Here is a 25,162-nt window from a genome sequence, read left to right on the forward strand (position 1 = left end):
AATAAATTATATAACAAGAAACTATCAAAAGTATATATACAATTTATGTACAATAACAAATTATACTCTAGCTTGTAACCGCAATAATAGAGGGGCGAAATATGTTTAAAAAGATTTTGTTTTTTGATAGATAATATTGTTTGTTCTCTTCAAGTATTTTAAACATCATTCTAATTCAAGACATGTCCTTAATATGTTTTAATATTACCTAATAAACTATTTGCTTCTTAATTATACTCAAACCATATCAAACTTATTTTTTATATGGTGGCTCCAGTTGTATCGATGGTTTAAAACTTTCTTGTTGTTGCGATGCTTCCGGCTGATGATCTTGTTCATAACCTCTGTTAAATCCGGGATGATTTGGTAAATGTAACGGAAACTGCAAGTCAGTTTGTCCTGGTTGAATAAAATTGTGCGATGGTTGAGGATAAACGTATCCTTGATCTTCATTTTGGTTACCTGAAATAGAGTAATAGATAGCTAATAAACAAGCTACAGGTCGTGTAACCCAAATGTCGATAGGCAACAATATTTAGTTGTCTATAACAGAAACATTGTAGTTCAAATAAAATAGCTACTGATTTAATCGAAAACAATGAAAATTATAAAAAGACATATCATATAAAGTAATGTGTAAGTACGCTCTACAATTAAATTAAGACAAGCTCTAATAGAATATATCTTACAAAATCTTTTTAGAACCACCGCATACGGGCGCCATCCTTTAAGGGCGCCAAAACTAAGGGCCCAAAAAATTTGAAAAAAAACAATTTTAAAATAAAAGTTGAAAAATTGAATAGGATTAGGTACACACGAAATTTTATATATCATCCAGTTACTGTTGATTCCTATGTTGCGAGACTTGCGAGATTATGTCAGGCAGTAGTTTCTTGATTTTTCCTGTTCCGACATGAATAATGCCGGGAGCTATAAGAGCGATGCAGCACCGGAGGCGTCATTAGTTTACTGGACCATGCAACAAGTGCAGAAAAAAAAGTTATCCTATTAATTCATTTTTATATTTAAAGTAATTTTTATTTTGTCAAGTTTTTGTTGTATAATATAAAATTTTGTTAACTACATTTTTTCTAAAAAATGTGGCTGCAATTTCAACTGTACAACCGTGTTCACTACTTTATACTACCAAAATTATCCCTTTATAGGATACTGGCTATAATATTTATTTTACCAAAATATCTTTTAACACGCCTTATATTAGCTTCACTTGTATGTTTGTTTGCTTGTTTGTAACTCTCCATTTTAACACGCTTCCTATGTACTGCTATGATATGGATATCATAAAAGCGTAGTGGGCTCCATATATCTTCTTGAGAAGCGCTCCAAGCTTTTTTCATAAAAATACCATTTATTGTTTGTTAATTTATTTTTAAATTAATATTATAAAAAATAATTCAAAGTGCCTTAAGGAGCGCCAAATTCTTTTTTTGCACACAGACGCCAGTAGCCCTTACGAGGGCCCTGCATTTAAATATTAGCTTGCCTAGAAACCTAAGATTCAATGAAACGTTAAAATTGCTGTTAATGAATAGGCGATTTGTGAGCTTTACACTAACATCTTAAATAACGATATTTAATGTTTCTGTCAATAAAGTAATTCTGGAAAACTATCAATATCTTACGAAGATAAATTGAAAAATCATTAGCCTACTATAGAACCAAACAAAATTTCAATGTCAAAATAGTTTATTACTCAACATATTCTCCTCTTAATTGGATACATTCATTACAGACAACCTGCAACGTCTCTAGATCAAAAAAATGTTTCTTCTTGCTCTGTAAACCAGACCTCCACAGCGTTGGAAGAGAATTTACTACCTTTCAAACTTTTTGTCAGTTGAGGAAAGACATAATAGTCGGACGGAGCCAAATCTGGTGAATAAGGGGGGTGTTCTAGTAATTCAAACCCTAAATCACGAATTTTTTGCATGGCAACATGAGATTTGTGTGCAGGAGCGTTGAACTACAGAGTGGTCAGTAATGTCGAATAGTAATCTCCAGTTATTATTCTACTATTATCTAAAAAATCAATCACGAAACTTCTTAGGTTTTGGAGAACCAGAGTGTCGCCATTCCCTCGTTTTCAAATCGAGCACAGATTGAACGCGTTGCTTCTACCCTTGCATGCTTTTGGTCAACATTCAAACAATAGGGGATCCTTTTTGCAGCAATTTTTCTCATGTCCAAATTGACGTGAACTATATGATGAACGCGGTAGTATGAAATATTCAGTGCTTCAGATATCCGTTTTAGCCCAATTCGACGGTCTGATAAAATCATGTCATGAACTTCATCGATATTTTCGGGGACTGACACCGAAACTGGCCTTTCCGATCGGTCATCATGTTCAATGGAAAATTTACTTTTTTTGAAGCTTGTAGTCCAATTTTACATGGTCGCATACGAAGGACATTGATCACCAAGGGTATTAAGCATATCTTCGTAAATCTGCTTACCATTTTAAATACAGGTACTTGATGATGGCACAATACTCCAATTTTTCGATTTTCACAATTTCGGTGGATATCTTTTTTCTTTTAATTTATTGCGTAACTCTGGTTTACTTTTTTGACTCAAACTTTACACTGACACTTCTAATAAGTTATTGTTCATTACTATGGTAACGGAATATTTTTTTTAATAAATTGAAATGCTACTACTGAAATCAATCCATTAAATTATTCGGTGAATATGGACAAAAAAAACTGTACTTACCTATTTGGAACTGTCCTTCTCTAAAAAATTGTTGATTGCTGACTTGGTGCGCAGGCTGATATCTATTATCGTTTTGCGTATTGATATATTGATCTTGCACGTCAGGATAATGATCTTGTATATTAGGTTCCGGTTGAAAGTGATTAGGGTATCCATTAAATTGAGGTGACTGCTGAGGGTACTCATTTTGTGCTACATCGAAGCTTTGAGGTTGGGTACCTAAAGGTGGATACTGTTGATTTGGATATATATTATTACCAACGTTAGGTATTTCATTCGAATGAACTTGGTGGTGTTGTATTTGAGGATATTGAAGGTGATAATGATTTGGTAATAATTGTTGCGTAGGGGGTTGATCAGGTCCCAATGAATGTAGATAATGGATTCCGTGGTATTCGATTTGACCGCCTGGTTGTTGGTGACCCACTGGATGTAAATGTCCTAATGGATTGTGATCACCGTGAACGTGTAAATGATCGGCTGGTTGAGGCTGATCTGCATGAAAATGGCTTGGTTGATAATGATCATGATGCAACTGACCAACAGATTCTGCATGAGCTACTGGATGAAGATGTGTAACGGGAAGATGTCCGTGTTGTAGCGTTCCTACAGGATGTATATTATGTATAGGTGCAATTGGAATAGGTGCAGGTGCAATAGGAATTTGAGCAGGACGAATTTGAAGTTGTGTTGGAAGCAGTGGGGCTGGTACTGGTGCAATCGGCAATGGTGCTGGTGCAACCTGGAAAGGTACTGAGGCAATTGGAATTTGTGCTGGTGGAACTGGAATATGTATGGGATGAGGAACTGCAGCAATTGGTGGGCCCGGTTGGGCATGAATATGATGTACTGGATGTGGCGCTAATTGAGGTGCTGGAATTTCCTTTAAAGCAGTTGTTGGGAATACAGCACCTAATGGAAGTACGCCTAAATCAGGTTTGGTAACTTCAAAAAGTTGCGCAGAAGGAACAAATGGTGTATGAACAACACCAGCATGCACTGGTTGAGGAGCAGCAGCAACATGGTGTAGATGATCAATGTGCCCTGTGGTAACATGATGAATATGGTCCTTAATGTGTATTGGTCGAATATGATCCACGTGAACAACAGGTTGATTATGAACGTGCTCTACATGTGGCACAGGATTTGAATGTATGTGATCTACATGAGCAGCTGACTCAACGTGTACATGCTCTACAAGAACTGGCTTCGTTTGTACGGGAGCAGCAACAGGAACCGGTTTTACTACAGAAATTGTTGGTTTCCACCCTGTTTCAACGTGTTTGATCTGAGGAATATGTACGATAGGTCGTTTTATTTGTAATTGAATTCGTGGTCTATTGTAATGGTATCCTTTAATAGCTACTGGTCGTAGCACAGGCTTCAGTTTCAGATTTATGGGTGTATATCCTAAGACATATTTAATGGTAGAGGGTTTTATTGCAGTATGTTTCACCCAAGCAACGTTTTTAGATGGCAAATTTAATACAGTCCGTTTTTCTTGTTCTTTAACTGTATGTTCAGAGTTTTCTACATCGTGCAAAGGATCCAATTCGTCGGATAGTGTGGATTTAGTTGATTCGATTTCCGCATATATCAATACAACTTGAAAAATGGCTAGAAATATGAGAAGTCTCATCTGGAAATAACATAATTTATTGTTAACAAAGATACGAATGTCAAAAATGAAACATAATATGACTATCAAATCAGTTATTTGTTATAAATGATCAGACTACGTGATGAAAAATTCATATCTATTAATGAGACCTTCTATGTATCGATCAAGTAAGTACACGCTAATAACTCGAAATTGAAATTAGATGCAAATTTTTATAATAAAATTTTGGCTTTATCGAAACGCGTCATAATTTTTTGAACGCGAGGAGGGAGGATAATAAGGCGTTTCTAGATTGAAGAAGATATTATGATGTAATGTTTTTCGTATTTATTTACACTCTTACTATTCGTGGGGTGAATAAACACTGTCTCTTACGTTCTTAATTTATTTACACACTATACAATACACTTAACTTCTGATAATTTACTTATAAATACCACTTAAGAAAAGGAACACAAGAAATCTATAAATAGACTTTTCTAGAAATTATTTAAAAGAAATAATGTCATAAGTCAATAAGCCGCCTTCTATAATAAAAAGTTCATCAAAGGCGCATCCGTCATTTATAAAAAAACAAATCAAGTTGTAATATGTAGTTTCACCTTTACTTTTACGACTACATCTTAAATTCTTCAATGCTTAGATTTCTGCATTACACCGCCTAGAAAATTTGGCTTACCAATTAGGAAAGCAGTTCAATATACCCAAGATATATATATATATATATATATATATATATATATATATATATATATATATATATATATATATATATACCTATATGGATACTGCTCTTTCATATTTAGATTACATCAAGACTAAGTGACTAGATGGCTATTGCAACAATGCGCAGACTTCGTACTCCCTCAATCGATAAATAAACTTTTGTATGAAATAAACTTAAAACAAACAAAAGGAATCCTTTTTTATCAAAACAAAAAAAATATGAATGAAGTTTTATTATTATTTTCGATTAATTGACAGACACACACAGTTACGATACAGTCAATTTCAAGCTTTCTGAAAAAATATATTTTTTGTTGTGTTTTGTGGTGCCTAAATAAGCAGAGATGATGGTTTTACGACGCACAAACATGCGTCGTATAAATGTCCATCACGAATTAGGGAAACTCCTAGTTGATTCTGCAAGCTTCCAATGACTGTCCTTGCGATTTATTTATTGTTATCACAAAGGCCAGACGTACCGGAAATTGTAAACGTTTAAAATCAAATAGTACATCCGTTGCAATCATCGGTATACGCGGTAGATCAAGAAATACGCTCCTTTGTATTTTCCCTTCATGATTGTGGCCTCAATGATGTTATTTATCACCTTTTTCACAGTCAGTCTTTTTCCATTGCACAGTTGATTAATGTTACGCAGCATGATGACAACTGATCCTACTTTTAACTGCGAATTGTGAGGTGGTAATCCAGGCAATTCCTATGAATTTAAAAAACTCCGTGGGATATTTGACTACGTTATCCTGGTTCATAACGGTAAGGACTGATTTGAAGGACACTAACTGTATCGGAAAAAAATTCTGAATGGTCGCATTGAGATCTTTATCTTTATTTTTTGACGCCAATATTGCTCTTTCACCCAGCTAATTATTATTAATGAACTCTTGCGCTATGCCTGGAAAAACACGCTGAATAAGCTCGTCTTTTGAGACTGTGATGTGACAGAAATCTGTGGGTGATGTGATGAATACGGACGAGGTGTCCACTGCGACTTTATTATTTCCAATGTCTTACTACTGCTTCGCAAACACATTTGTAGTTTCATCTAGTTGCAAAAATACTCGCATGCTAGTAGTAAAGTACCACTATCCCAAAAGATCAACAAAAAAACACATAACTTGAAATGTCACCATCACAAAGAATCACCGAAGTAAAAAAAGCTCTCGCGCACGTAGCGGCAATCAACACTCACAAAGATAGAAGGATGCACTCATTGTCTGAGGTAGTTGGTTGTCAACTGTCAAATGTTATGGTTGCGTTCAGAAATTTAATTTATGATAAAACATCAAGGAAAAACAAAATTGTTGTTATCATTTAATTCCGAGCATTTTCATATTTATTCACCTCTTAAACCACAAATAATTCAAGACCAAAATTAGCCAAATTGGTCCAGCCGTTGACGAGTTTTAGCGAGAGTAACGAACATGAATTCATTTTTATACATATATAAAATTGTTGTGTGGCACCTCACCTCAAGAAGAGAATTGAATTATTCCACACCATTTCTATTGTTTATCAATAACCACTTTATCATATAATAATTATGAAATAAATATGTAGCAATAAACACCTTGGAAAATCTCGATGTTAAAAACACATTTGGTAAATCACTTAAACTAGGTCTCATTCAAAACATCATTTGTTTAGTTTAGGCAGTTCTTCTAAGACCAGGACTACATGAAATGGAATCTTTCGCTACGGGATTCAAGTGTCATACAGGTAGGATTGGGAAGATCTGGTTCTGTTATTTTTGAAGATAGAATATATCTTGTATGTTGCAACCGAACAAGGCTAAACTTGAGAGCTATATCAACACACAACAACCCACACATTAAATAACAGCTCTTTTAACTTCAATCCAACAAAAATGTGTCATCACGATACCTTTAGGAATGCGACACGGGCATACTAAATAGATACTGTCAACCTCATCAGATTCGAGTAGATTGATGAAAAATGTTACTGATTTTTTCATGGATAGAAAAGATTATTTTATAACTTCATATAATGAAGTTCAGATTTGAATTTATAGATTCTACAATGAGATGCAAAAAATGGAGAAAATTTCTTTATTGTACCAAAAAGATGAAAGCATGTAGAAAATACAGCATTTAAACAAGTTTTCCATAAGACAGAAAAGGAAACTTGGGATGTCTTTAAGTTGTTGGTTAATGATTGTTTTGGGAAAAAAATCAGTATTTCTATGAAAATACCGTCAATCTGGATACAACATATTCGTTATCTTATCCATTATTTCCACTGTCATCTAGACGTTTTTCCTTCTAGTTATGAAGCTTTTAGTATAGAAAACGAATGATCTAGAGCAATGCTTGCGAAGTAGTGTTGCTTTATTTGTAGGAATGCACTAGAATTCTATTAGGAAGAATTAGCTAGGAGGCAGTGTGTACAAGAAACATCAACGATATTCTGATATTATATCATCAATTTAGACGGTCTTTTAAATAGATTTTCATTATAGATAGTTTGATCAGTATCAGTGTGAATTGATCAGTTTTGGACCCATGTGGTCTTATATTCATAAGCTCAAGGAAGAAATTATTTCCTTTCCAATTTTTAGAGTTGAACTGTTGAAATTTTGAATGAAGTTTATTACAAAAAATAGAAACCATGAATATAAAACAGCTGTGTAATGAGTTCATTTCCTCAAATAAATTGTTAAAATTTTACATTTTTTAAAATCAACTACCTGTAAAAAAAATAAATCCTTGTTGCTTTTAACTAATAAAATACTGTTGTACCAAAGGCTTGGCTAGAGAAGTATCATAGAGACTGTTCAAGACCCCATTTAACATAAGCATTTACGTTTGAAAAAGCTTCTTTCCAATTGGGTGCCGCCTTTCCTCAAAATGGTAATAAGATAACGACGATTTGGTATGGAAATAATTGTCAATTTGTGACTATAAATGAAACTTGGATTAACCACTACATACCTTAATCAGAACGGAATTTATTTATCAACAATTGTCTGGCAAAGTTATGGCCTTTGTATATAATCGAAAACAAATTAACTGTGACTATTAGTATTCAGTATTGGGCTAATTCAAGAAAGAAGTGACAAGCATAACAAGTCAATACAATGGTCAAAGTGAGCACCCACCTTATTTTCCAGATCTCACCCACAGCGATATGTTCAAAGCGGAAAAAATACCAGAAGGAAAGATGAAATGAAAATGTCTGAAGCATAGTGAGTGAGATATGGTGAGAAAGTGAAATGGTATAGATTGGAAATGATCTGAACTGAATGTAGCACCCTGAACGAAAACTATCTTGATAAATAAAACGATATTTGGCTACCAAAGTATTATTAATCAATAGGTTATTTCGCAATATCTTTATAAATATCTTGATATTTTTATTTTAGCTAGATACTTACATAATTTGAATTCATTTTGTAGAATTAATCCTCAATAGATAACGATGACGGAACTTAAACCATCACTATCAGGGTTCTAACTGCCAAATACACAAATTTTACTTTCTTTTTGTTTTATATCACAGGTAGTATCGTGTCTACGCTTTTTGTATATTAACTAGATGATTAAAATACTAACCGAATGGCAATGTCATTGACAAAGAAAGTACCAGCCAATTTTGGATGCAAGTTTTGCTAAATTATACAGATTCTTTATCGAATATTAATCAGGGTAAGACTTTTTTGAAAAATGAATTACTTTCACAATTTAAATTGTAAAAGTATGTGAAGATATGCAGTAATCTAATGTTATTCAAATTTATTTCTTCAAATTTTCCAATAGCAGGATACAAGAATCTAAACAATGTATATTACATTCTTAAAGGAAATTATAGAACATGGTAGAACTAGCAGTTATAGAAAATACGAATCAATTATTAAAGGAAAAAAATGTTTCTGTGAAGAGAGATTGGTGAAAAATTGCCTGATACACTAATGCAATTTGACAGAAGCTTGACGTCTTGTTAGCTTACTTCCAATACCTCGATAAAGAAAACTATTTTCGTTGTTGTTTAAAAATGGGTCGAAATGGTAATTTTGATTTAAAACTATTTTTTACGTGGAAAAACAATTAAAAAACCAAAAAAAGTTACATAAATATTATCCTGAAAATGCTTCCTCCTATGGCATGATTTGTGAGTGAATCTCTCTACTTTTACAAGTGGCCACATGAACAAGTTGCTGAGTTTCCGGGACGGTAACCATTTCAAAAATGGTTAATAAAATTCAATAGTCGTGCTGTTGTATTTAACGATCGTCAATTGAAAGTATGAGCATGAGATTATTTTGCAGGAAAAGATACAAGTAAAAACTATCCTCAAGCTAGGCACCGCGATAGTTCTGATCAAAAGCTCGCTCGTATTAAAAACTCAAACGAATATTTGAATATCTTCAAACATAATCAAAGTCCGCTCGTGAAATGGATTTACTTCTCAAAGGGAATGCAACAAGGAAAAAAAATAAATGTTTTTTAGAAAAAGAAATAACGATATGTGGTAAATACTATGCTGATTTTCTGGCAAATTTTGATGTCGAAAAAACGAGCGCATTTGTTAAACAAGAGTTGTCTTTCATCATGACAATGGGCTTCATTCGTCCGCTATTCTTGCATAAAAACTTTTTGTTCTAAAACTTAAAAAAAATGGCTTGGTGGAAAGCTATTTCAGATAAATAAAAAGGTGATGACAGAGATTAGCGAAAAAAGAAGATAACCTACGAAAAATTATTGTTTTTTTTTTAAAGGAAACTTGCTGGTCTGAGTAACTAAAGTTAAATAGAGGTTTTTCTGAGAAATAAAATATTTTTCACAGTAAACTGTTTAATTGGAAAGTTACTTTTCCGTCATATCGCCCTCGTATTTAATGGCCAAAGTTGTAGGTTGTTAAATTTGCAAGAGCTTATCGAATTTAAGAAATCAGTCAGGTAACTTTAGATTATATTAAAGATTCAGGTACGCTATTGATTGCGAAACTTAAGCAAACGAAGAATAATTTGAAGAAAAAATTTAATGCATAATCAAGTAGCATGCAGAAAGGAAATAGTTAATAAAATGTTCAGACCAACCATTCTATCTAACTTACAAAGTGTCAAGTTTCCATCTTTTGTTAAATTTGAGCACAAAAATAAAAACCGTCAAATTTATATTATAATCTAATAAAAAATTATTTTAAAAATTGTTTCTGTATGTTAATGATACTTTTTTATAGAGATCCAATTTGTGAAAATTGTCTTAAAGATTTTTCGGATCGGCCCTGTAGATGATATCTTGACCGACATATTTTCCACCATTCTACGAATATCAATTTTCAGCTCAGCTTTCTAGCACGCTTTTCTGTTACACGATTTACGTTTATAGTAAAATTATTAGAGAGGGAAAGAGAGAAATACTTGTCAAAAAATTGTTTATAATTTGTATACAAAAGCTTGTGAAAAACTAAGTAACAAACATACAAATAACTAAATGTAGTCAAAATTGAACCAGATAATAAAACTAACTACGGCAATCCTAAAATAGGTAATAAATAATTTGTAATAAATATCAATAACAATATTAAACCAGTGCGCAGCATGCTCCTAATTAAATATTATTATTAGAAGCACTTTCTAGTAAATATATCTTTAAACTATTGCTAAATGCAGGAAAATATGTTATGCTTTTATTTCATTCGACAAATTATCGTACATTTTTTACATTGTAAAGTATTGAACCCTTAACTAATTCTGAGCTTGAGGCAGGTAGATAAAAGTCTTGGTCTGCATTCAATGACCTTTCTAAAATTGGAGAAGAGAGTCAATATTTTGAATCATTTGAAAATATTCCGGCAGTGAGCCCTGCTGTTTAGTCTGACAGCTTATTTTTGTAGTTTAAAGATTTTCTCAAATTGCGTTGCACCACACGTACCCCAGAAGGAAAGGGTACATCAAAGATGCGACTGAATAAGGGCATAATAAACTGTTATAGAGGTAGATAAATTTAGTTCTTTGGATCTTAGTAATACTAGAAAGTTGAGCTCATTTAATTAACCTTTTTGAAGTTATTTTCTGTTTAAAATTAACTTATATGTTTATTAATTGAGAAAATATATGGAAAAGACGGCCTTAAATAAATAGACTTTCAATAAATGAATGTTTTGCACACTTCGCTAGACGGTTCTCAACCAGTTGACGAAGATTTTCAGTACTACTTTCACCAATAGAAACATCATATGGAGCAGTGTGAGGATCGCCAAAGAAGAACATTTAAAGAAACATTTCTCCTCAGACTGATTATTCGACTGACCATAATTTTCGAAAAATTCCAGATAATGTATCACTTCAATCGTCTTATTTAAAAAATATTTATAATGCGAAGAACCAATTTGTGATTTTTCAGTTTATACATCAAATTCAAAACGTTTTGCAGCTTGATGCAATAATCTGAACAAATTCTTATTCACTACTTTAACTCATTATTATTTATTGGATTATCATTATAGGTTTTTAAGACATAATTCTGCGGGGTTACCCACCGAACTAAGAATTGAAAAAAAATTAAATTCACATTAATATCTCCGTTTTAACAGTATAAATAAAAAGTCTTAATCAATAAGGTACAACATTTTGAAAAAAATCAAGTAACTTGCATACGTTATAGCCTCCCACAGAAAATAAAATCCAATAAGTGACACGAAAATGTAACTAATCTAAAAAAGTTCAGTGCTTTATATTAATCGTTAAAATTTCTTACTAATTTCACTATAAAATGCAGGGTTAGCTTAGGCTTAGAGAATAAATTACTAAATCCATTACATGATCTTGCCCAACAAACGAAAACTTAGATAAACGACAGTATGATTAATCGCAAAACTTTGTATCTTGAGGACTATCGATATACAATACAGAATGAGAAAGTTCAATCAGTAAACGTTTCTTTTAATTAACCATCGTCTTCCGACGGTAAATATAAGTAAGTACCCGGCTGATTACCTCATTAAGGACCATGTAAAGAAATTATTGAATTATTAGAGGTCTGTTCTAAATGTGCAAATTTATTTGATCATTTGTAAATGGGTTAAAATTCGTTGTTACCCTAGTAATTCTAGAGAGAATAATGGTATTCAAGAAATAGTTGTATCGTCATTGAAAATCGAATTAAAAGATTCTTTATACATAAACACCAATCAAATGAAATGCGTGTTGTAAAATATCTACCAGGATATTTCTAAAATCAAAATCAATATTTTTATAGTGTGCTTATATCGATAAGTAGCAATAAAAATGTACAACACGTACATAAGCCAGTCGAGTAATTTCGGTCATTTACACCTAAAATCAGAAACGCGTATACGGAACCGTATTGGAATATGAGATTTTAATGGAATTCGGTTTCGTATTTTTTTTTTAGATTGCTGTAATATATATTTGTATCACATGAATGATAATGACCGTCAATAGAAAACGAAAACATGCGTTCGATGGTGAAATAATAATGTTACACAATTTGAAAAATAAAAATAGGTGTGTGAGTTCTTGCGCTTCGGAAAACTTATTAGATTATAGTATTTATGTAGGATTCTCAGAACCTAAAAGTAAAATTGTAATAGTACGTTAAGCATAGTTTACATTTTTTAAGATCTCCCAACGATGTGTAGATATATAAAAGAAATAGTATAGTTCTTGTAAAGTAGAAAAGAAGTCGACTGCTTCTGTTTCCGATTCAACTGCATATGATCTTACTAAATTCAAGGAATGGGCGGCACAAGGAACATAATCTGCAAATCAATAACATTTTTTTACTCTTATCTGAATATATACCTATTATATTACTCCACAAAATATCCTCACTTTGAAAAGTTATCAAAATTTATTAATTTCAAAATGCTTTGTCCAAAAACATCACTCGATAAAGACTATAATTGATCTTTCAAAACATTAACATCTTACCCACTAATTAAGCAGTAAATTAATGAATTAAATTATAATACACTGAAAAAACAGTTATTTTCATTCAAGGAACAAAAACCTGGAATCAAGAAAACTATTTTGGAAAAGAGAAAAAAATTATACAAACCAAGAAACGTTTCTTGGTGTAAAATGTTTTCTCTTAAGTCAAGTTAACTGTTTTATCAGTGTATATTCCATAGAAAATTTTTTTAAAAACTAATTTGAAACAATTTTTGGAATGGATTGTCATCACTTTCTTCGTCTCTAAATTTCTGACATTTCAAAAACCTTGCCGCTCTTCAAATTATGCCGAACTAGGCCTGGATCCAGTTCTCTGATTTATGTTAGTAAATTAGACTCCCCTGATTGCAGCTCCGGAAAGATTTCGTAATCCTTGATGAACCTAATAAGAGCAATGGGACAATATTCATATTTTATTGTATTATCATCAGTTCTTGATCAAATTTTGAATTCAACCCCTAGCAAGAGATATGATACGAATAGATAAAATAACTGCAAAATTTCAAATGATTCCGACGTTGAAACTGCTCGATTATCCAGTACAAATATTTCTTTACATGTTATCCTGTTGGCTAGGAATGATGATAGAATTAAATAATTCAATTCACCAACTTGCTTTTTAAAAACAATTTAATAGCAAACTGAGGATTTAATAATTTAAAGTTACACTAATCTGACTACCGTACTATACAAATATCAAATTAAATAAACTAAGAATTTAAAGTTACAAATGGTTACACCGATCAGACTGGGGCGTACTAGACGAATATCAAATTGAATGAATGAAGTATTAGTTTTACAGACTTCTTTATATATTAGATCTTATCTTATAGACTAATAATTATAAAAGTAGATAAATATATTTATGGTTCATTATAGTCACATTAATAATAAATAATTAAAGACGATATTTTAATGGGGATGAAATGGAATCTATAAAATTTTCAGACAGACTGAACATAGACAAATTTATAGCATCGATAACTGAACGAGGTTAGAGTTCATAATAATGAATAAGTAATTGATGGTGATGCGCCGCTGTGAAGAGGGTTGTTTTGAATTACTTAACTATAGTACGAATTTGTGAAATTATCATATTGTTATCAGTCCTTAATAAGTGAACAAAATTTCAACCCAAACCGATTTTTTGAGGTGAATGAGAGTCGCTATAAAGATTCCGTTCGATAATCGTATACTTCCAATCTAACAAAAGCGTAATAAAAAGAGCTTATTGCATTAGTTCTTCGTTTCTTCCAATTTCCCATTTAATATTGCTTTGAATATATTGAAATAAAAACTGCCATCACAACATTTTTCTAAATAAGAATATTCACATCTGAAAAACGCATGCTTTCCTTACAATTTCATCTTAATTAGCTTCCTATATATTAACTAAAATATAACATTTTTGCCCAGATAAAAAACGCAATAAAACTTTCGGAAATATATTATCGGTTCTAATTAACTTTCAATAAAGAATTTTATGTTATATTATCAAAACTATTACCCAACCATATAAAAAAGAGAATTTGACTAAATTATATTGTTACAAAAGTTATGATAAAAAACCAATTTAATATATTTTGTTCAGTACATTTCACAGTATGATTCATTTTAGATTAACAAATAATTTGAATAAATACGGAGTACGTCTATTAAATATCGAGACTTACTACATCATCAACTTTGTTTCCATTATTTTCAAATCCATTCTCACATTATCGAACCACATCTCATCGTGCATCCACTCTCCATTATTCTTAACACAGTTTCCTGTCGAACCCTGCATATTTTTCAATTTGCATCAAGTGCTCTGTTCGCTGCTTGCACCTTCTCTTTTACTTCTTCTATTTCATATTCATCCTTCATTATTATTACACATAGATATTTGAACTTCTTTACTACTCCAAACTCAATTTTTATTTTGTCTTTTCATTCTTCTTGCTACATTTCATATACATCTTTTGAGTACTAATTTTTAGATCCAATTTTTTACCGTCTTCCAACGGGACTATGATAATATTTTTATTATTTACTACTATAACTATATTGTCTAATTATGCTACTAGGTACTTAACCCCTCTATTTTTGATAGTCTTCTTTCTATCCATATTTTTTGTTACATAATCGAAGAGAAATATCATATGGGAAAGATGTATCGGAATAGCAACTGATGGAGAGAGAAATCTGACAGAAAAAAAGAAAAGGACAAAAACAATACTTCAGAACAAAATAAACCACGAAATTGTGAAGTTTCATAGCATATTACACCAAGAAGCGCTTTGTTGGGGTTACGAATTTGATAATCAAAATTTTTAATAACATCTTGTGAAAAACCTTCTACCATCGCCAAATTAAAGAAATGTTAAACGAAATAGAGACTCAGTATTCCGACCTCCTTCTTCATAATAAAGTTTTTTATATATATATAATTGTTTTCAAAGTGTTTAAAGTGTTGAAACCTTTGGCTTTGTGATTGAATTAAATAAATACATTCCAAAATGAAAAAGGTATTACCTTGAATTGAAGAGTGAAAAATGGTTGCAAAAGTTTCACTTTATGGTGGATATTACAGAGAAAATGAATAAATTGAATCTAAAGCTGCAAGGAAAGGTAAACCCAGCCTATGTTTTGAAGAAAACATCGCGAAAAAACCAGTGCAACTGTTGACACGAATAACACAATTACAGTACACTGAGAGACTTGAGCCATTCGAAAGCAACAAAACCACTCTAGCGTTTGTAGTAAATCTTCTCAACACAAATAATAACGAAACCTAATTGAGCCAATTGTAATTGAAGCTGAAACTCTGGAAATGCAGTTGATCGATTTAAAAACAGCATTGTGGAGATGAAAATTTAAAGAACTTAAAAGCAAATTAGAAAAACTGAAGGTGCAGAAATTTATATACGTAACGCAACAAAAGTGCACAGCTCTGAGAGAAGTGCCGCGAGTTTGATCGAGGCATGGAATAGTCTTCTAGATTGCTATAGTAAGGTGAAGAAGTTAGCATTTCTATTGCTGACTAGCTTCGGATCAACATATTCGTGCGAGCAAACTTCTCTTGCATGAATATAATTAAAAGTAAAGTAAGAAACCAACTAAAAAATGAAAATTTAGAGTCATGTTTCAAACATGAAACAAGTTATGAGCCAAGTTTATCCAAACTTTCTAAAACCATGCAATTGTTGTTGTTATTGTTTGTTATTAAGGTGAGTAGGATGATAGGTAATAAGATAAATAATAGGTAATTATCTAATAATTTCATATGAATATGTGAGTATATCAATTTTTTGTGAAAAATACTACAATTATAAGATAAATACTTTTCTGTTAAGAAACTTTTTTATGCGAGTGTTATTTCTTATAGGCAAAAAAAATTTTGCGGCTTTTCGAAAACTCTAAAATTTTGTAAATTGTAGTTTTTGGCTCTCCTGACTCAAAAGTTTGCCGACTCTGTCCTATACCTATCTATAACTGTTTTATAGATATCAAAGGTTTTCAAATTTATTATAAAAATTAACATCAAAAATTCTTTTATTTCACAAATTCGCTACGTTACACTAAAAAACATAAAAAGTAATACTGATGATTTTTCATTTATGTAAAAAACAATAAAAAAGCAATATAGGAGATGTTCCAAAGGCTCGCTGGACTTTTTTTATATTTTCTGGAGTAACCATCTCAATTGGACGACAAGAACTTTCACCATCATCGGTGTGTGAACGACCACGTTTAAATTCAGCAAATCAATAACAAATAATTCTTTCCGATGGAGCAGAGTATTACAGTATTTTTTTCATCAAGAAACAATGATAAATTAACACACGAAATTGTATTGTTTGAAAATAATAACAGTAGTTTCACTTAAATGGCTGTCACTTTTTTCTGACTGATCAAAATGTGATGAAATTTCAAACATAGTCTTTTGAAAGTTGGTTCTTCATAAACGTGATCTGTATTTGAGAATGGCAGCGCCACCTGTTTGTTTGTCACACGACTTATTGAGTGATGTTATAATAAAAACACATATACTAAAATAACTTAATTTGTGTGAAATAGATAGTTCCAAACTATGGTTGTGGCTTATAGAATAATTTTGAAAATTGACCCATATCAAAGATAGTTTGTTTTATTTAGATAACTTTTACTTTTATATGCTTTTGTCTGTGTGATTTTCCCATTCGAAAAATTGATAGTCATAAATAACATTTTGCAAACTTCACACATTTTCTTAATAAAATGCTAATGATTTGAAAACAAATTATAGCAGGATATTAATGGTCCAGTATATGATACATCAATATAACATCATAAATCAGTGACGGATAATTTCTTAACTAAATTGTCCAGTATTATTTGTTCCGAAATCAAATATTTGGTTTTCTTCCAAAAATGTATGAAAGTTTCAATTTTTTCGATTTCTACAGTTAGAAATATTCCCAAGACAGGATCAACTTGAAAGTCCGATCTCAGAAAGGTTTAAAATTTTAATTTAAAATCAATCCAGTTAACATTTACATTTCAGTTTGTGAAGTCTTTCGAGTGTGCGATATAAATTGCACAAACATCTAATTTTACTCTTGGGAAAGTAAAATATAACCTTCAATGTTGAATGTACATAACACTTTTTTAGATATACATGTCAATAGTACTATTCAAAATATAGTTTTTTAAATGTTCAAATATTAACGAAGTTGGATAAGCAACGAATTATATGAAAATTTACAGCCATATGAAAATATGAAGATATTCATGCAAATTAAGAAGAGACACAAAAATATTTCCTTTTAGGATAAAACTTGGATATACTCGTATGAAAAATATCTGGTAGAGAAAGTTTCGGACGATAAAATGCGTACAAATGCTCCTCAGGTTTAGAACGTTTGTCTACTGGTTTAAAATAGTGAAGGTTGGAGCTCAATTATTACTTTTATTGTAGAAAACAGAAGATTTTTTTATGGAGGTTTGTTAGAATTTGAATCAAAGTCTACCAAAAACTACCATGGAGAAATGAGTACTAATGTTATTGAAGACCAATAGTTTTGGACAAGGTCAGTTATCATCTAAGATTAAAGGAAGCGTTATCGCATGCCAAAAAAGCAGGCAGTCTTCGATTGGCTAATAAACAAAGAAATTGTGACAGGAGTATGTTCAAATGGAATGAAAAAAAGACATGAAGTTCAAGTGTTGCCTTTGCCACCTCACCACTGTGAACTTAATTTCATCGAATGAAACTGAGCTCAAATGGAGGAATATGTTACAAAAAACAATACGCTATAAGTCACTATAAGACATGTCATAACAGAGAAAAAGAAATTCCACAATTCCACTTGATGTGTTGGATGAAGAAACAATAAAACCAATCACTATTTATGTGGAAAGTGAAGCAACTGATAGTGATGATTCTTTATCGAGAATACTACTATTTCGACATGTAACACCATGTTCATAACTCTATATTCAAATAGTTTATATCAGAAAAAAAAATTATATACGAGGTGATTCGATATAAATTTGGTTTTACGTATTTTAGGTATTGAACTCCTAACCTAACATATAATAATTATAAAAAAATAAAGGTGGTTACTTTACTATTTTCTACCTTTGATCGATTTCGTGTTCACTGTCACTAGAAATATAATTATTAGTTAAACCCTTAGCGTTTCTCCATTCCGTTTTGTGACATATTGAATTCAAAAGTTTTCTGAAAGATTATAGTAACATTCAGTTAAGATTTATTTTTTACTACTTTCTTCAATACAGAGTATACAACTTTGCCATAAAAACTGTGCTATCACGCATTTTCAAATTACATGATTCATCGGACGTATGTACCTGTTACGATAAGGATTTAAAATTCCTGCACTATTAACAAAAAGCACGTTCTATTTATTGAGCGTATCATTTGGAACACCAAATTATAAATTGAAAAATAAATCATTAATTAAATACTACAAAGCAGTGAATAGGCCAGTAGACGAATTTGTCATAATTTAAAAATGTGAAAGAGACAAATGTTGATTATATTCTAGAGAATATGGATGTCTTCCCCCGGAGTTTTTCTTTTATCGCCTTACGTAGCTTTGGAACTAAATTGCTTCAATAATCATCTGTAACTACTATGACTTCCTTTTGCATGTAATCTATTAATATTATACCTTCCGAATCATAAATAAGATCAGCATGATATTTCGCTAAAGGTTGCATCTTAAATTTTTTTATGGTGGCGAATCTTAACACTTCCACTTTTTCTCTTAGTGCGCTTTGTTCTCTACTTCATAGTATTGGATACATGATTTATCCATTACTACTAATCTTGCAAGAGAATTTTATTTTGCTTATATATACTGCGTTAAACAACAACTGTAATTACCTCTAATTAAATTCGGCGGTAAGTATAATAGATATATGTATATCTATTTTGTATGAGATTTCAACTATTAGTCTAATAAAAACACGTTGTTCTTGTATCACGAGATCATGGACTAATCTATCATTATCATTACTTAGATACTTACTTCCTCTAGAACAAACATGAGAGGGAGATAACCAGAAAAACCGCGAGAGCCTTGATGGTGTGCAGAAACTTCTCAAGAAAGGACTGGGGCTGTGAGTGTACTAGGCAATACTGAGATCGATTATCAGGTATGGAGCAGTCGTTTGGTGCACTAGAACTAATCTAAACATCACGAGAATCAATCTCTCGAGGTTGGCCTGTATTTATACAGTCGGAGCCATTCCCAACGACTGCTCTAAAGGTGATTCGCTCAGAAAGTGATCAAATTTGGGCCTCAGGACGAAATAACAGAAAAATTGAGCTTTGAAAAAAATTTACCTCAAAACTAAGCTGTAGAATTAAATGGGATCAAAACATCATGTCATCAAATGGTAGACGTATAGCTCAAAAATCGCGAGCAGGATATTATCATCTTGCCCTAAACCAAGCAGCCATTAGAGCTCAAAGTTGGATTGGGAATGCGGCTAGAAAAGTTAAATGAGCCAAATAAAAAGAAACGAAGAAAAGAATGAAGTTGTGGCTACCGGATAATAAAGAAAATACTAGAAAAGAAAAAAGATAGTAGAACAATTAGTTGCTGAAATAATCTCCAGAGGTTGTGACAGGCAAAGATATTCCTGGGAACCGATAACTACAAAAAAATGTAACAACTTAAGTAAGAAGATTTAACTAAAATTCGGGAAGTTTGGTCGGGCATTGCCACCTCAATGGACACAAGTTGCTAGGTTTAGCAAAGAATGCAGCTCACAGATTCCACTATGCACAGGACGATGCATCTATTCATAGACTTCCGAAGTATGAGAGACCAAAGCAAGAAAAACGCCGCAGTGTGTTCAATATTCTGAATTATACATAATGCTGCACTCGCATTTTCACTATATTAAATTATATTGCAGATGTTCCTAAAGTGTCAAATATTCTCGTGAATTTGTAGTATTGGGAAATTTTTTAAATTAAGATATTTGATCATCACGCGTTGCTCTCCTAATCCATTTTGATACTCTGTCGATTCTGGGCTTCTACTTCTAGTTCAAACATATAAGAATATAAATGATTATTTTGATTTAGAAATTAGACAGGGCATTCGAAGTATATTATAATGCGATCCTACAAACCGCATGTTCTAATATATGTTCATCTCTAATAATTGCTGAATAATTAAGAATAATTATATCTTCGCTAACTGGACTAAATTGTTAAACGTATTCTAGCATCTTAAATTGATCGTTTAATTCAAATTGTTTAGAATTGATCTGTAACTGAGCGAAAGTTGTTTCTTGTAATATAGTTTTTCCAGATTTAAGTTATGCAATTGTTACAGATATATTCGGTATCGATTTTTGTTGTTTCAAGAAACGCGGTCTAGTCGCTGGTTTTTTGAGGTTCGGTTTGTTAGTAAAAATGTTTTGTAATGTATTTAGCAGATCGATATATTACTATAACATTTATGGGTTGTTCGTTTGAATAAGATCTAAATAATAAACATCAGATATTAATATTTTGTAAATTACTCGGATTCTCATTCTGCAAACACGTCTGCTTATGGTATCCGTTCCAAGCAAGTTTACCTTGGTGGGTTCACTGCGCTTCAGTCCCTTTTTCATCTTTTCCCTCACATTTTCAATATGATTTAAATCTTGACGTGTATTGTCTTGTTGAGAAAATGTGAACGCACAATTAGATAAGAAAAAAAAGGTTTATAGAACATCATCAACATAAAGCTGTCATACTACCTGGGATAAACACAGTGGTAATCGGCAACACACTAATCGTGGACGTCATGAAAAGATACTGAATGCAGTTTTTAAATATTATTATATTTGTTTATATATACTGATTTACAACGATATGTTGCTGTTCCTCTTGACAAGAATTCATAACTTCAGAATCATTTTCTTCACTAACTTTACCTATTAACCTTTTAACCATTTACTTCTAGGCTCACACTACTGTTATATACTTGCGGTTGAAAGAGTTGACTTTAATCTAAAGTTTTGGCCCACCTCTACCATACAACAAAAATGTTAAAGAAGTCCATGATTTCGTATTGCAAGTTCGACAAATAGTTGATGAGAGTGGTCTCCATTAGCATGTGGTACATAAGTTCGATAGACACCACACCCAATCAAACTTGAAAAGACATTTTTATATGTCTGAACACAGTATAGACAGAAGAAATTTTCCTAGCAAGATCAATAAGAATGGATGCGTCATGGATCCATTAGTACGATATAGAAAACAGAAAAAAAATAAAGAGTGGAAACAAAATGTTCCACCATTGCCGAAAAAATTCAATATGCAATCTTCTACAGAGAAAATTAATCAAATCGTTTGCTGAAATGCGTAAGATGTAATTTAGTGTTTATATTCAAATACATTGGAACACTTTGTTAGTTAATCCCAAATATGAAATACTAGATTTAAAAAAGAGTGGTATTTACAAAATTAACTGTAATTATTATGTATTAGTACGAATCTAGTCACTACTATATGCATTTTTGGAGGTGGATGTCGCCAGCACGCCAGCCAACCCAGCTTGCGAGGGTAGCGAATTTACTTGTGTCAACATCGAGAAGACCCAAATGTAATTGAATAATAGTTTAATTCAAATAGCACAACTTGTAAAATAGGAACAAAAAAGCATTTTCAACATAAGAAGAAGTATTTAAAACACTGTTCACATCGCCACTACACAACACTCAAAAGTAGAGTAAGCAGTGTATTCAGTATGAATATCGCCAACGGTTCCAGAAATTCCAACTTATAAGAAGAAGTAGAAGCAACATATTAATAAGAGGTAGAATTAAACGGAAAAGTATGAAGTACTTGGGGTAAAGAACAGACGAAGTTGTGGGAAAATGAATGGGAGGATGAGGACATAAAAGAAATGAAAGAAACATTGAAGAATGAATGAAAAGTATCACGACGGAATAATGAGGAGGATTGAATAGCAAAAAAATTGAGAAATACATGTCAAGGAGTAGAATAAACAGAAAATTACATGATAAATTAAAATTATAGATATACATGAAAGCGTTGAATCGAGTAGCAGGAGAAGTTGTAAAACGATGAATGAAAGGGAAAGGAAAAAGTCTTAGGCTTACTAATGGCAAATGTAAATCAAATGAAAAATATCGTTAGAGATGGAAGCGTTGTATTGAACAATAGTTGTGAAACGACAAATAAAATTATGAGAGTACAAAGTATTTTAGAGATACTTGGCAAACTTATGTAATGAATTAAAATTATGGTAAAAGTTGAAAGCGTTGAATTGTGGAGTAGGCGCAGTTGTTAAATGTTAAATATAGTGTGAGGGTACAAAAGAATTGGAAGATACTTGGTAAAGAGTAGGAAAATCAGTCCACTACAGATTACATTCAAATTAAGTTTAAATGTGAAAGCTTTGACTTGACTTGTGGAGCGGTCAAAGTTATGAAACAACAATAAATCAAATGATTAACGACTCTCAGTTTCATTAGGAATCATCTTAAAATACCTTTGAGTAAGCGGAAGCTATACATTTTTTTGGTATCACAACTCATTAGTATTATGTAAAAAGCCTAATTAGTCATATAATATGAAAAAAATGAAATTAAACAAACTTCAAACTAATAGGAAACTATTGAAAACGAACCGACAAAATAGTATATTACGTAACAAGAGTTGCTGCGTGGCTTCGTGCATAAAATTTTTCATTTCGTTCGTAATGGGTTAGTTACAACTCCTGTAACGTACTATACTTTTTCTAGGCCCATTCATTTTCATCCATTAAATAAAAAGCAATTATTTAAACTTCATTATGATAGCTGTTAATAACAATTGAACAATTATTATTAAATGATTGTGCCTAATTATTTAATGGTGATTAATATAAATGGTATTATATTTCTTAGAACACTCCTTCTCCTTCTTACCTTCTTACTAAAAATTATCGCATTAGAAGACAAATGGTCATTTTGTTGAGTTATAACATCAAGACTCTTGTATTCTGGGATTTGTGGCTCTGGAATTTCAACGTTGGCTGAGAATGTTTCTGAATAGGTAGCTGGTATATATTTATTTAATTGTTCGTATAAATTAACTACCCCTTCGCTGTCTTCTGTGCTTCTTTTTGATCGATGAGCTTCACCTTTGTGTTCGGAAGTACTAAAGTCAATGTCGAAAGGTATTGTAATTTTTGTGATAAAAACTATATGCTCGAACTTAACATTTGTTAATGTCAAGTATAAAGAGCACCTGGCTCATTTAAATGAAGTATTAAATAATGTATCCAACAAAAATTGTTGGATGCAAATATTGAGTCTGTTAAGTCTAAATTAGTGAAAATGGGACAACGGACATATTCTTCACACCCCATTGTTCAGTTTATCAGATAAGGAATGAGTGTGGAATTGAATAGTTTCCCACTGGAATTGTTTATCTTCATCCCTAAATATTGTACATCCTTAAAATTGCGGCGAAATCATGCAATTTTGGTGAGAATTGTGCAAATCTCTCAAACAAGCAATCGGTGGTTATCTTCAGCTGCTGAAGTAAGTCAGCCGTGATTGAAATTTACACAAGGAAAATATATATCGCTGTAATTGTACACTACAAGAAATCATCGTACCCAAGTTAACTCATTTCTGGAAGCGTTGGTGATATTCATAGATACTGAAACACTATTGACCACTAAACTAACACTCAAAATTAAAAACTATCTGACGCGTGTTTCGATAACCAAGCTATCGTCCTCCGAGACAGAGTAAAGAAGAAGAACAAGAAGTTGTATTTATAGGTATTATACCTACTCAGTACTGAATTGGAGTTACCGCAACCCTTGCTGATAATCATACTGAACACACGTCCGCCCCTACAACTACTGCAATAGCGCCCGCGGGATTCGAATTACTAAAGTAGCCGCCATATTCTCCATATTTGGTACCCAGAGATTATCAGCTATTGCTAAAGCTTGCATGGTAAACGATTTTCTTCAAATAATGAAATCATCAGTGGCTATTAGATGTTGAACAATTTTTATTATTGAAAAATAAAAATTTTCCAATTTTTCCATTGCAACTAGGTCAAGAACGATGCAAAGGATTCAGCCCTCGTATTTACCCTACGAAATATAATCCGTAGAACGAATATAATAATACATACGAAATAAGTAATAAGTAATGTAATTAAATCGAATCAGAAGTTAATCAGAATATTACTTATAAGTGACCTTTAGCTGCCTTTAACGGAACCCAAAAATTAACGAAAAATCCAAATATCATGAAATGACCTGATTACATACTATATTATATCCAATGTCAGCGGTTTACCAAAGTATTTAATCGTAAAATATGTCCTATTATTTTCAATAATCACTATTGTAATGAATCAAAACACACAGTGCATCGATGCGTTAATAGTCAGTCAATCAAATAATATTATTACGTAAAAACACTACTTTCGCGAAAAACGCAATATTGTTCCTATAATAATGTCAATCATAAAAAAATTCTCCTTTCTCTGACAAATAAATCGATTGAAACAAGAGAAATCATTTTAGAATAAACCGTCAGTGTTGTTTGTGCACTTGTGATAACAACATCGAAACCAAAAATAGAAATGCACA

General features: G+C 31.9%; 1 protein-coding gene across 1 annotated transcript; it reads right to left on the reverse strand.

The window, feature by feature from the left end:
- On the reverse strand, positions 1 to 8,570 carry LOC130901149 (tyrosine-protein phosphatase non-receptor type 23-like). The gene is made up of 3 exons (XM_057812273.1): positions 8,496 to 8,570; positions 2,737 to 4,375; positions 1 to 462 (listed from the first exon to the last, which is right to left on the reverse strand). The coding sequence occupies exons 1-3, from the start codon at positions 8,508 to 8,510 to the stop codon at positions 254 to 256; spliced, it is 1,863 nt and encodes a 620-aa protein (XP_057668256.1). The 5' UTR covers positions 8,511 to 8,570; the 3' UTR covers positions 1 to 253.
- Between the last annotated feature and the right edge of the window lie 16,592 nt (positions 8,571 to 25,162).

This window comes from Diorhabda carinulata, chromosome X (genome assembly GCF_026250575.1).
Source record: "Diorhabda carinulata isolate Delta chromosome X, icDioCari1.1, whole genome shotgun sequence".
NCBI classification, from domain to species: domain Eukaryota; kingdom Metazoa; phylum Arthropoda; class Insecta; order Coleoptera; family Chrysomelidae; genus Diorhabda; species Diorhabda carinulata.